General features: G+C 38.8%; 1 protein-coding gene across 1 annotated transcript in view; it reads left to right on the top strand.

Annotated features, from left to right (window-relative positions):
* Positions 1-2781: 2781 nt before the first annotated feature.
* Znf287 (zinc finger protein 287) overlaps positions 2782-11668 on the top strand; it is a 64284-nt gene continuing 55397 nt past the window's right edge. Inside the window, exons 1-3 of the mRNA XM_074046794.1 lie at positions 2782-2885; positions 6168-6256; positions 8539-8604. Of these exons, the coding sequence (XP_073902895.1) occupies positions 6170-6256; positions 8539-8604 (153 nt within the window). The 5' untranslated portion in view covers positions 2782-2885; positions 6168-6169. The remainder of the gene's footprint in view (positions 2886-6167; positions 6257-8538; positions 8605-11668) is intronic.

The raw sequence follows: 11668 nt of genomic DNA, 5'->3' as shown, positions 1-11668 counted from the left end.
CATATCTCTATTCTTTGGCCTTTGGCCAGAGAGAGCAGGTTTTCTTTTCTTTTTTTTTTTTTTTCTGAACCTACTGGCATTTCAGGTTGCAAGTTTCTTGAATATCTAGACCAGCAATATATTAGGCAAAAAGCAAACCCAAGAAACTCACCATGCTTTTCCTCAGGTTCCATTAGCTTACATGCTTTCTGTCCAACTTATCTTTGTTTCATACATCAAGAGTTTTTAGCTATGCTTAGTGGGAGGTGTAAGTAGAAATGTGTCTTATTACTTTTCATTCCATTACCAGGTCATCTTTACTTATGAAAAATATCTTGATGGGTATAAATTGATAGGCTGACAGTCTATGTTGCTCCATTGTCTTCAGTTATATTTTTCTGATGAGAAGTAATTATCATTGTTTTCAGATACAAACATATCTTTATTCTTGTTTTTAAGGTTTCTCTTTATTAATGGTTTGTAGCAATGTGATTTTGATGTGCTTTGCTGTGAGTTTCATGCCTTTTTGTTGTTCGGAGGTACTAGAGGTTTGAACTCGGGGCCTCAAGCTTGCTAGGCATGGACTCTATCACTTGAGCCATTATGCCAGCCCTTTTTTGCTTTAGGTATTTTTTTAATAGGGTCTCATGTTTATGCCTAGGTGTGCCTGGATTGTGATCCTCTTTTTGTTTTCCACCTAGCTGGGATGACAGGCATGCTCCACCATACCCAGCTTTTATTGATTGAGATGAGAGTCTCACAAACTTTTTTTTTTTTTTTGCCAAGGCTGTCCTCTTGGTGATCCTCCATCTCTGCCTCTCACATAGCTAAGATTATAGGCATGAGCCACTACACCTGGCTTCTTTGTGCCTTCATTGAGCTGCTTGGATTTATGAGTTTATCATTTCTAGCAAATATTGAAAATATTTATCCATTTTTTCCCAATGTTATTCTACTCCATCTCCTTTCTCATTGCACACAGTTAAGCTACTTGACACTGTCTCATAACTTACTGGTGCTCTGTTCACTTTCACTTTTTCTTCTTTTTTCTGTGTTTTATTTGTGGTAGTTCTTATTGCTGTATCTTTAAATTCACTAATATTTGCCTTTGCAGTATGCAATCTGCTCTTCATCTTGTCCAATATATTTTTCATTTCACATATTATATTTGTGACCTTCAGAAGTTCAATTTCCCTCTTGCATTTCCTTTCTGATAGTTTGATGGTCACCTGGTCATACCTTCCCTAAAGATGATCCACTTCTACTGATTCTTCAGGCTCCAAAGTCCAGTTCTGCACTCTGTTCAGTTTCTCTGAGCTTTTTATTTCCTGCAGATCCCCATCTGGAAGGACTGTCCCTGTGTGGGCCTTGTGCACAAAGCATCAGAGAGGTCTTATTAAGTGCAGTGCACACAGAGTAGGAATGGGTTAGAGGGGAGATGGTTCCATTGTTGAGGAAGCAACTGTGGAATCCTTGAGGATTCTGTTTCACCAGCTGTGCAGACTACAGTCTTTGGATTAAAACCATGGAACTGTGGTGTGGGGGACAACTTATCTTTTCCTTCAAAGAAATGAATTATATGCACAACCCAAGTAATCCACTTTACAACAACTGCCTGTTATGCTTGCTTAACACACAGCTTCCCAGAATGTTAAACGTTATCCTTGCCCTTTACCTCACCTATAGTTAACAGAGAGAAACCGTGAACCCTGACTCCTACCAATAGCAGAAGTGGGCAGTGTTGTGTCAGAGATAAAAACCTGAGAGGATTTCCTGCTTGGTGTGCTTGCTTGTCAGACCTATGTCAGTTGCACACCCTTCTGCAGAAGGAAAACTGTTGCCTTGCTGATTGACTCCTGAGTCTTATTCATTAATCCAGAGATTTTTCCAACATGCAGCAAAGGAAATAATGTAAGACCCCAACTCAAATTAACCTGATCTACTCCATTTTGTAAAAGACTTCCTCTTGTCTGCCAGAAAGTCTATTTTACTTTGTGTTGCAGAAATTGTTTTTCTGAACTCGAGCAGAATCCTAATTTCATCTTGTTGAGAGCATATTCTGACCACATGATGTCATAGAAAAGATTATACAAACAGCTGCCTTGGCAAAACATTGAGAAACTGACCACCCCAGCCACTTCCAGGAAGGTAACTAACCCCCAAAACAAGCCATAGCAGTATATTCCTTCCACATCTTAAATGCTTATAAACTCCATCCCTAACCTCATTCTGGGCCCATACTTCTCCTGCTATCCAGCCCCTTCTTCCCTTGGAAAATGAATAAAACTTTGCTTCTGCCTCAATTCCTGTTTTTCTGTGAAATCTTTCACACCTTGAATATTGGCCTCACAGACTGGGACCTAACATGTATCATTATTTTTGGTGAGCCAAAAAAGGAAGCTCTGGCTCAAAGACCCAAAAATTATAAGGAGGGCATTGATTTTTTTTCCTTAAACAAACTGAATGCAAGCGAAACAAAAACTTGGACACCCAACAACTCTCCTGGCATCTGAGGTTTTAACTTCATTAAAGGAGGCCTGCCTGTTCTCTCAGTGGCTTTTGCTTAGTTGCACAGAAATGTTCCAAGGCAAAAGTTGTGTCATCCTCTTTGTGTCAGTAGTACCCAGTGCTAGCTCTTGACACTCATGACCTCTCAACACAAAATAACCTTAAATGTCATTGAATTTTTTGGGACACCCAAAGTGTCAATAAACAGCCCAATCCCACCCATGTAGAAAAAGGGGGCGGGGCGGTCAGGCGCTAAGGATTGTGGACGCTGTAGTCCCGCAGGTTGCGCATGCCCACTGGCCTCCCCGGAGGCCGGCGGTGCCGAACCCGCGCCATTGCTGGAAGCGTTCCCGCCCTGCTCTGTGAGGGCTCTCAGTTGTCCTCAGTGCGGACGCCAGGTATTCGTTGTCCGGGGCGTCAGGGCGGGGCCGTTCTCCGCAGAGCCGGGTTCTTGCGCGGACCCGCCCACTCCCGAGAGGCTTCTGGGGCCGGGCGTCCCTCGAGGGGCTGGACGCGGGGACCTCCGTGCACCGCGGTGGGGACCCGGGTTTCGGTTCTCCCAGGGCGGCCAGCCCCTGGTGGGCCTCCCCGCTCTTTCCGTCTTCATCGCGGCTGCAGTCGGGGGGGAAAAGGGCCAGCCCCCCTGGTGCTTAACGGGGCTTCTCATCATGACCACCGCCAAGCTGCCTTTTCCTTGCGGCTGGCCCATTTTGAGGCGTTTCACACCATCGCCTTTAAGTCACTTGTCACTCCCTGACAGGACAGTGGGATCGTTGCCTTGGTCGGGAATGCTGGACTGGTCCGGGGCGCCGATGTTCTCCTCTATTTGTAAATAACTACGCTGGCTTGGGACCAGACGTGAAGATAAGATGCTCTTTGGGGCCCTTCATAATTCTGCAGTGCTTGGAAAAGGCAGAGTTTGGGTGAAGTCACAACATCCAGAAAGAAAAAAAAAAAAAAAAAAAAGAGGGAAATTGTGACTGGAGAAATAGAGGCCTAGATGTCTTGTGCATGTCAAAGGGTGAAGGAGAAACTGGCTGGCTTCCCTCATTTGCTAACCGATTTCTCGTGCTTGCCAGACTTGCCTGGAGTCACGTTGCTGTAGTAGCCAAATCAAGGGTAGATCCTGGAGGTGTACTGCCATTTTGCGATTTTATTCCTATACCAAATTACACTTAAATATAGATACTTTGTATCGTCGACTTGGAAAGTATAGAAAAATCGAAGTTAGCATCACAGGCGCAGGTGTCACACACCTCAGTGTAACTGAGTTTTGGCTTCCTTATCTTGCAGGGTTTTTTCCCCTATGCATATATGTTTACAAATTAATTATATTCAATTAATTTGAATATATAACTACAAATTAATATATTCGGTTTTAATTAGCACTTTTTTTTTTCCAGTACTGAGGTTTGAACTCACCTCACACTTGCTAGGCAGGCGCTCTACCTACAAGCCTTTTTTTGTGTTGGATATTTTTGAGATAGGCTCTCTTGAACCGTTTGCCGGGGCTGGCTTCCAACTGCGATTCTCCTGATCGCTGCCTTCTAAGTAGCTAGAATTACAGGCCTGAGCCCAACTATCACATATTTTCTTGATTTAACAAAACTCTGATCTCACCTGTTTTCCTAATAAGTTTTTTTTTTTTTTCCTTTCTTTCATGACAGTTCACTCCGTTAGGAAGTTACTCCGGCAGCTTTAATGAGTCCAAATAACAGTGGTTTAAAGAAGAAATGTAATTTCTTTCTCATCCAATAGACTGAGCTGATAGGTGGCTGACAGTGATGGGGTGTGCAGGAATCCATTAGGTCACCCAAGTCATTCCATATTTTTGCCCTAGGGGGCATTTTCCTCTCTATGCTGGAAGCTAGTTCACTCCATTCTAGACCATTGGAAGGAGAGAGGAAGGGGTGGAGAGCAAGCAGCATCCTTTTGAAGATGTAACCTGGAAGCTGAATACATCTCCCTTATGCAGGTCTCATTTGCTATAATTTGGTGATATGACCACACCTGGCTTCCAAGAAGGCTGGGGAATCTTTCTAGCTGGGTAGCTTGTGTCTAGGTAAGACAAGTCTCTCAGGTAGAAGGGGGGACTTGGTATTGCAAGGTGATTAACTTTGGCCTCTTAAGATTTATGGTGTTTGAGTTAGTTTTAGAAAACACTTAACCAAAAATTGTGCTTTGGGAAATTTAATTTTTATTGGCAGTTTTAAAGTATTTGCCTATTATAGCTCCATTCTATTTCTCTTTTTGGTTTACTGACATTTTTTTCTGTTTGACTGGTTAGTGACTTGTATATTTCATTATTCAGAGAATCAGCTCCTGGCTTTGCCAGCTGTTTTGCTTGTTTTCTTACTCATTAAATTTCTTCTTTTAACTTTCCTTATGGCTTGCCTTTTCATCTTTAGTTGAATGCTTAATATTTTCATTGTTTTTAATTTTTTTACTTGAAAGTCTTTAGGGATATATATATATATATATATATATATATATATATATATATATATATATATATATATATATATATGTATTGAATCTCCTTAAAGCTCTGGCAGCAATTCAGACATTTTAATCTATTTTCTAACTCGCTAGCATTTTATATTTTAAAGTTTTCTCTTTGACTTCATAGCTACTAAGGAAGTCCTATGTTAATTTCCAGATGACAACTTTTTTCCCCCCCACATACTTTTGTTTACATTTGTAATTCTACTGCATCATGGTTAGAGAATGTTGTCTATCCAACTACTTCTTAACCAATGATAGAAAAGCAGAGTTAATGCCAGGCACACCTGAAAGAGCTCTGTCACCCTGTTTCTCCACAGTATAAAATCTTTGTTGGGCATGTTTTTTCAATGTAAAATCCTACTGGGCTGGGATGTAGCCCAGTGCCTGCCTAGCATATACAAGACCTTGAGTTTGACCTCCAGGATTGCAAAACCAAACAAAAAAATGAAAAATAAACAAAAACTACTGCTTAATGCTTTGTATGTTGAATTTCACTTTCTCTTCCATTATTATTATCATCCCTGCTTCCTTTTTATTTGTGTTCGCCTGATACGGAAAACATAGGTAAAAATCTGTCTGAATATGAGATTGGGAGAAGGCATGTTAAAGTTTCTAATATTTAAATTTTGAAATTGCAGTGTTCTCTTTATATGAAGCTGAGGTCTCTGAAAATTTTAGGAAATTCACTCTTCACAGAAAAAAAGATTCTTAGAATATTTCATTGTTAGATAAGTAGGTGACTATGGCAAAGAAAAATTGAATTATTTTCTTTCACTTCACACTAGAAGTTGATTTAGTGGGAAAGTTGTGGGCTTTGGAATTAAATTGACGTGGAGTCATGTATATGTATGACCCTGGGTAAGTAGTTTGAATTTTCTAGGCTTCAATTTTTTCATGTGTGGAATGGGAATATAATCCTCATTGGCTTGATGTGAAAATTAATGAGAAAGTACTTTAAAAGTTCCTGTCCAATGTCTGGCCTGCTAGCTGTGACTACACTTAATAGTGTTAACATCTTAAGATCTCTAGGAACAAGGAACTTTGTTGCTTTATCTTAGGGTTCAATTTATGTTCACTTAGAGAGATCATGCTAACTTGTACATAAAAATTCCAGCTTAATGAGTCTGAAATTCCCAGGGCAGTATCGGTTTTCATGACTCAGTTCTCTTCCTCAGGCATGTCTTTGCGGGACTCCACTCTTTCCAGAGAGGGGAGCACAGAGGCAGAGATTATGGCTGCTGTGTTTTTTTCAGTTGGACCTCTGGTAAGTCAGGGTCTCCTTTCTTGTCTGACCTCCTGTATTGGTTGAGAGCATGTCTGCTTTCCCTGACATCTATAACTTTTTTACCTCATCCACATTCTTTCTGGGGACAGAACCAAATTGTTTGTCTCATGAAAATTGGGTTCATTGCTGTACTTATTGAACCAAATATCAGGAAATCTGACCTTTCCAAAAACATTTGGGCTATTTTTAGATATGATGGCCAGTCTTGAAAATTTACTTTTGAGGTTAAATTTGTATCATCCCCAGGAAATTTCAGTTATTTGTGAGATAGTGGAATGGTATATTTTTCAGTTGGGTAGGAAATTTTACAGAAGATACACACACACACACACACACACACACACAACTAACTCATGGGGACCATACCCCCTTTTACCATCTCTCAGTGATTTCCTGTTTTCTACCCATTAAGAAGTAGTCAAGCTTAGAAGATGATGTGGAGAGAAAGGTAAGTTTCAGACACAGTGCTTGACTAGAGGGAGCTTAGAGTCTCATTGAGAGTAAAGCATTTGAAAAGAGTAGTTATGTAATTTGTTCAGGTGAATTAGAATGGTAGTTGCTTAGCAGTATGATAAGAGATGGGTGCTAGGTAAGGAAAGAAATGGGACATAGTGTTACCTCAGTTAGTCATGGAAACTCAGTCATGAGAATGGTTAGAGTGCTCAGTTACTGTACTCAGTTACTGGTACTTAGTTACAAATGGGATTTAAATTGTCTTAAAGTATTTGTGAAGATGCTTCAAGTGACAGGGAGTTAAAAGGGCAAGGTTCTGAGGCAAAGGACAGTGGGTGAGCTGGTGATTCAAGTTGGAAAGTTGTAACACAGGTCTGGAAATTAATGTTTCCCTAAAGACATTTTTTTGTGTGTGTGGTACTGGGGCTTGAACTCAGGGCCTTCACCTTGAGCTACTCCACCAGCCCTATTTTTGTGAAGAGTTTTTCGAGATAGGGTCTCAAGGAACTATTTGCCTGACTTGTATTTGAACCATGATCCTCCTGATCTCTGCCTCCTGAGTAGCTAGGATTACAGGAATGAGCCACAGTGCCCAGCTCCCCTAAAGACATTTAAGAGTAAGTGTGGGTTGTGGGTGTGTTTTGCCATACTGGGGTTTGAACCCAGAACCTTGTACTTGCTGGCCAAGTACTCTACCAATGGAGCCATACTTCCACCCCTTTTTGTTTCAGATGGGGTCTTGGGCATTTTTGCCCAGGTCAGCCTTGGACTGTGATCCTCCTACTGATGGCTCCCATATAGCTGGGATTACAGGTGCACTCCACCATGAGATAGGGCCTTGCTAACTTACCCAGGCTGTTCTCAGACCGTGATCTTCCTGATCTCTGCCTCTCATGTAGATGGAATTACAAGTGTGAGCCACTGCACCCAGTCATGTTTTCTTAAGTGTGTTTGGGATGAGTACTAATGTAATGAAAACCATGTGTTGGTCCAGAAATTTTTTTAGGGGGGTAACAGGGGGTCAGTACTAGGGTTTGAACTCAGTTGCTAGACAGGTGCTCTACCACTTGAGTCACTCCACCAGCCCTGTTTTGTGTTGAGTATTTTCAAGATAGGGTCTCACAATTTGCCTGGGCTAGCTTCAAACCTCATTCCTCCTGATCTCTGCCTCCAGAGTAGCTAGCATTACAGGTGAGCCACTGGCACCCAGCTAAAGTTTAGGGATACAGGTTTGGGTTTTTTTATTTTTTCTGGCAGTACTGGGGTTTGAACTCAGGGCCTTATGCTTGCTAGGTAGGCACTCTACCACTTGAGCCACTCTGCCAGCCTTTAGCAGTGACTTTTCAAGGAGGAGATTAGGAAGAAAGTTAATACCAATACATATAATTTGTTACAGTAATGATCTGTAAGAACTAGTAGTAATTATTCTTTGTAACCAGACTATATAACTGTAAATAGTCCTTAAAAGATGCCTTTGAAAATAGAAATGCAAATGAAAATGTTTTATGTGATCAATAGATTCAGTTTGCCTCTTAGTTATAATGACATGTTCACACCTTTCCCTGTTATCAGAGTTTATATCATCCCTAATTTTCCGAAAGCTGAATGTTTGTAGTTTTTTTAGACAAGAACTTGAGAAGGGGGAACTAGGTTAATATTTCTCCAAATGAAATTTAAGCAAATACATTTATTATCCACAATTTTTTTTAAATAGCATAAAAATCTAAAATGGATAGGTACTCCTGAAAAGTATAGTAAAATTTCATGTCATTTATAAAAAATAAGAATCTTATCCTGTGTCCCTTCAGATTTCTGAAGTTATCCAGCCAGATGAAGATGTTCACCTTCATGCAGAAGAAGCAGAATTTGTGAAGGTAATGCCTGCATTGTGTAAGGGGGATGTCCCTAATTCTTCATCTCCCTGGTTCATTAGAAATTCACAGTGAATACTTGAGAGGTGTGGTGCCCAGAGCTGGTGGCATCCGTTTGGCAGATTTCCTTCCTTGTAGTGGTGGCAGCCCTAAATTTGACAGATGGCCACATCATCCTTGCTAGTGGTATAAAGTATCTTGTCATCACATAGCTTGCTCTTGATTTGTATAGTAAGACCCAATGTAATTAAAAATACCAGGAATGGCTTATGCCTGTAATCCTAGCCACTCAGGAGGCAGTGAGCAGGAGGATCGTGGTTCAAAGCCAGCCCAGCCCCAGGAAAATAGTTCATGAGGCCCTATCTAGAAAACACCCATTACAAAAAAAGGGCTGGCCAAATAGTAAGTATGAGGCCCAGAGTTCAATCCCTTGTACCTTAAGAAAAATGAAATAAAGCAAAAGGTAAATTTATCATATTAGACCATTGTTTAACAAACTTTTCTAATATGATAGGTTTGACTTACTATTTACTATTGATTGATAGTCAATATTTAACCCCTTGCAGATTATTTTTACCTTGCAGATAAGGTAATACCCAAAGTTAAGGTTTTATTGTCCTAGCAAACATTAACCAGGTTTGTATCTAATTTCATAGTCTTATTGCATCATTTTATTGCACTCTGTCTTTCCAACCAGTTTTATGAAGGTGCTGACAAATTAGGGATTAATGACTTAAGTAAATCTTTGACATGTGTTCACTGTGCTTTTAGGAGAATGATGTTTTTACTTTTGAAACTTTTACTTTGAAAGTTGGTTTTATTCCAAAAATGTTTTGTGTAAAACTTGGTTTTTCTTTTTGTTTCTATGAAAAAATATATTCTGAGATTCAGTCTTACACATACTGTTTTTGAAATGTAGTTCTGGACTAATGATTCTTAAATTTGTCCTTTAATGATTTTTTACTTTAAAAATTGAGGTTAAAATACTGATAATTTTAGAATTCAAATCTTGAACCTTAAGAAAATGCCATATTTTTGACATGGTGAATTACTTTATGCTTTATTTTTCTTCTTCTAACAGAGGACATCCCTGGCTGTTTATTATGTCTCTCCCTTAAATTCTGAATCCTTTTTATAAGTACTGTACTTAGGTTTGTTTAATTTTGAATAAAATCAGTATCTTCATGGTTTTCAACAAGTCACTAATTTTATTTTATTCATTGGTTTTTACTCATGTTTATTTTGTTGTTGGGATAAGTATTGTTGACATTTTAAAATAGTTTTATTTTCCTAGCTTAGTTCTTTCAAAATAAGAAGGCTCAGTGCTAAACACTGTCCATTATTCACAGGTACATGTTTTTAGTTCAAACATCTAACAAAGAAACTTCTTTGATGAAGAACTTACATTTACATGATGATTAGAATCAGACCAGAAGGAACACATGAAGGAAAGAATATTGATATTTTTTGACTAATATATAAGACTGAGGTACATGCTAGTGAAGTCTCAAATTAAAGGAGTCATAAATAGTGAATTTCATAGTACCAGAATATAGGTTACAACTTTAGGTAGACATTTTCTTAACAATAAATAACTGGATAAGCATAGCCTCAAATGAAAAGATTTAAATAAGAAGGTTTTAAATAAAGTGAGATTTTCTTGATTTATTAGTGATGTAAGAATTACTGTAAGAATTTCTGTTCAAAGCCCAAACTTTCAGTGTCATTGGCTTATTGCAGTGAGGAATACCTCATACCAAAAGACAGAGGAGCTAGGGTTGCAATATCATTTTGAGAAAAGGTGGAGTTCAGGAGAAATTTTAATGAAATGTGTGATTTGATAGGCTTAAAGCAAAGTGGGCTCTGTATAAAGGAGTCAGCTCCATATCCAGAGTGAGCCCGGAGTTCTGTTGTCTTGGAAACAAAGTTAAGATAAATGTAAAATGTCACATTCAGAAATCTATTGTGCGAAGGTTTTCACCCAGGTGGGAAATCAAGAACGGTTCAGCATCAAAGTCACTTTCCTTCTTTCTGATACAATTTCAAACTAAAAGTTCTGACAATCTATTATTTTAGAAGACAGAGTTTCTTAGTAAGAAAGCAAAGACGGGGTCATTAGGACACTTTACAACTATAGCTGTGATCTGGGGAGAACCATTATTTCCTGTTAACTTTTCAGCTGGTTTTACCTATTTCTTGTTCCAATTTGACAAATGGGAAGGCAAAATTTTACTTTCTTAGTCTGAGCTAATTTTTACTTTCTCAAACTCTGTCAAGAAGAAAATTTCATATTAACCTGGCTCAATGATGTTTTCTCAGTGCCTCTAAGGTAAAGAATATAAGATGGGTTAGGGGAGTAGCTCAAGTGGAAGAGCATCTGCCTAGCAACCGTGAAGCCCTGAGTTCACAAAAAAAAAGAAAAGAATACAAGGCAATGTATTTTGGTTTCCATAGATAGTACACTTCCATTTTGGTTTCCTTCAATGTATTAGATGAACTAACTACTTTCTAAACTAAGAATTAGCAATTTGAGGGTATTGTGTATTTGGTTTCCAATTTTATTTTTCTATATTAAGAATAGAGTTGGTCTGGGATAGTATAGTTGAAACAAACAAGTGCCCTTCTAGCTGTCTGGAAATTTTTTGCAGTGAAAATAAAACTTTAATTTTAGAAATAATCTAAATTACCAAAAATATTTTAAAGACCATATTTTCCCCACTCTTCAAAGGAAAAACCATCAGAAAGTGAAGAAATAATCATAAACTTCAGAGGGTTTTGTCGTGTGAAGCATGAATGAAGTATTGCTTGTAGAATATGGAAGTATAAATAAAGCCTTGAAACATAACATAGTAGATTGCCAGGAATGTTGAGGGCATTTTGATATTGATGAAAGTGAATTCATTTATCCTTTACTCAGAAGCTGCTAGTATATGATCCTTTAATTCATTAGCAATTACAGAATGGTGATCTAATTCTTTCCTTCCTTCATCAGTTATAACTGGAATACTTCATAAAAAGAAACTTCCCCTCACCAACTATTTGATTACATTAGATCACTGTACAGACT

This window comes from Castor canadensis, chromosome 11, assembly GCF_047511655.1.
Source record: "Castor canadensis chromosome 11, mCasCan1.hap1v2, whole genome shotgun sequence".
NCBI lineage: Eukaryota > Metazoa > Chordata > Mammalia > Rodentia > Castoridae > Castor > Castor canadensis.
This window is presented reverse-complemented; position numbering and strand designations above follow the sequence as displayed.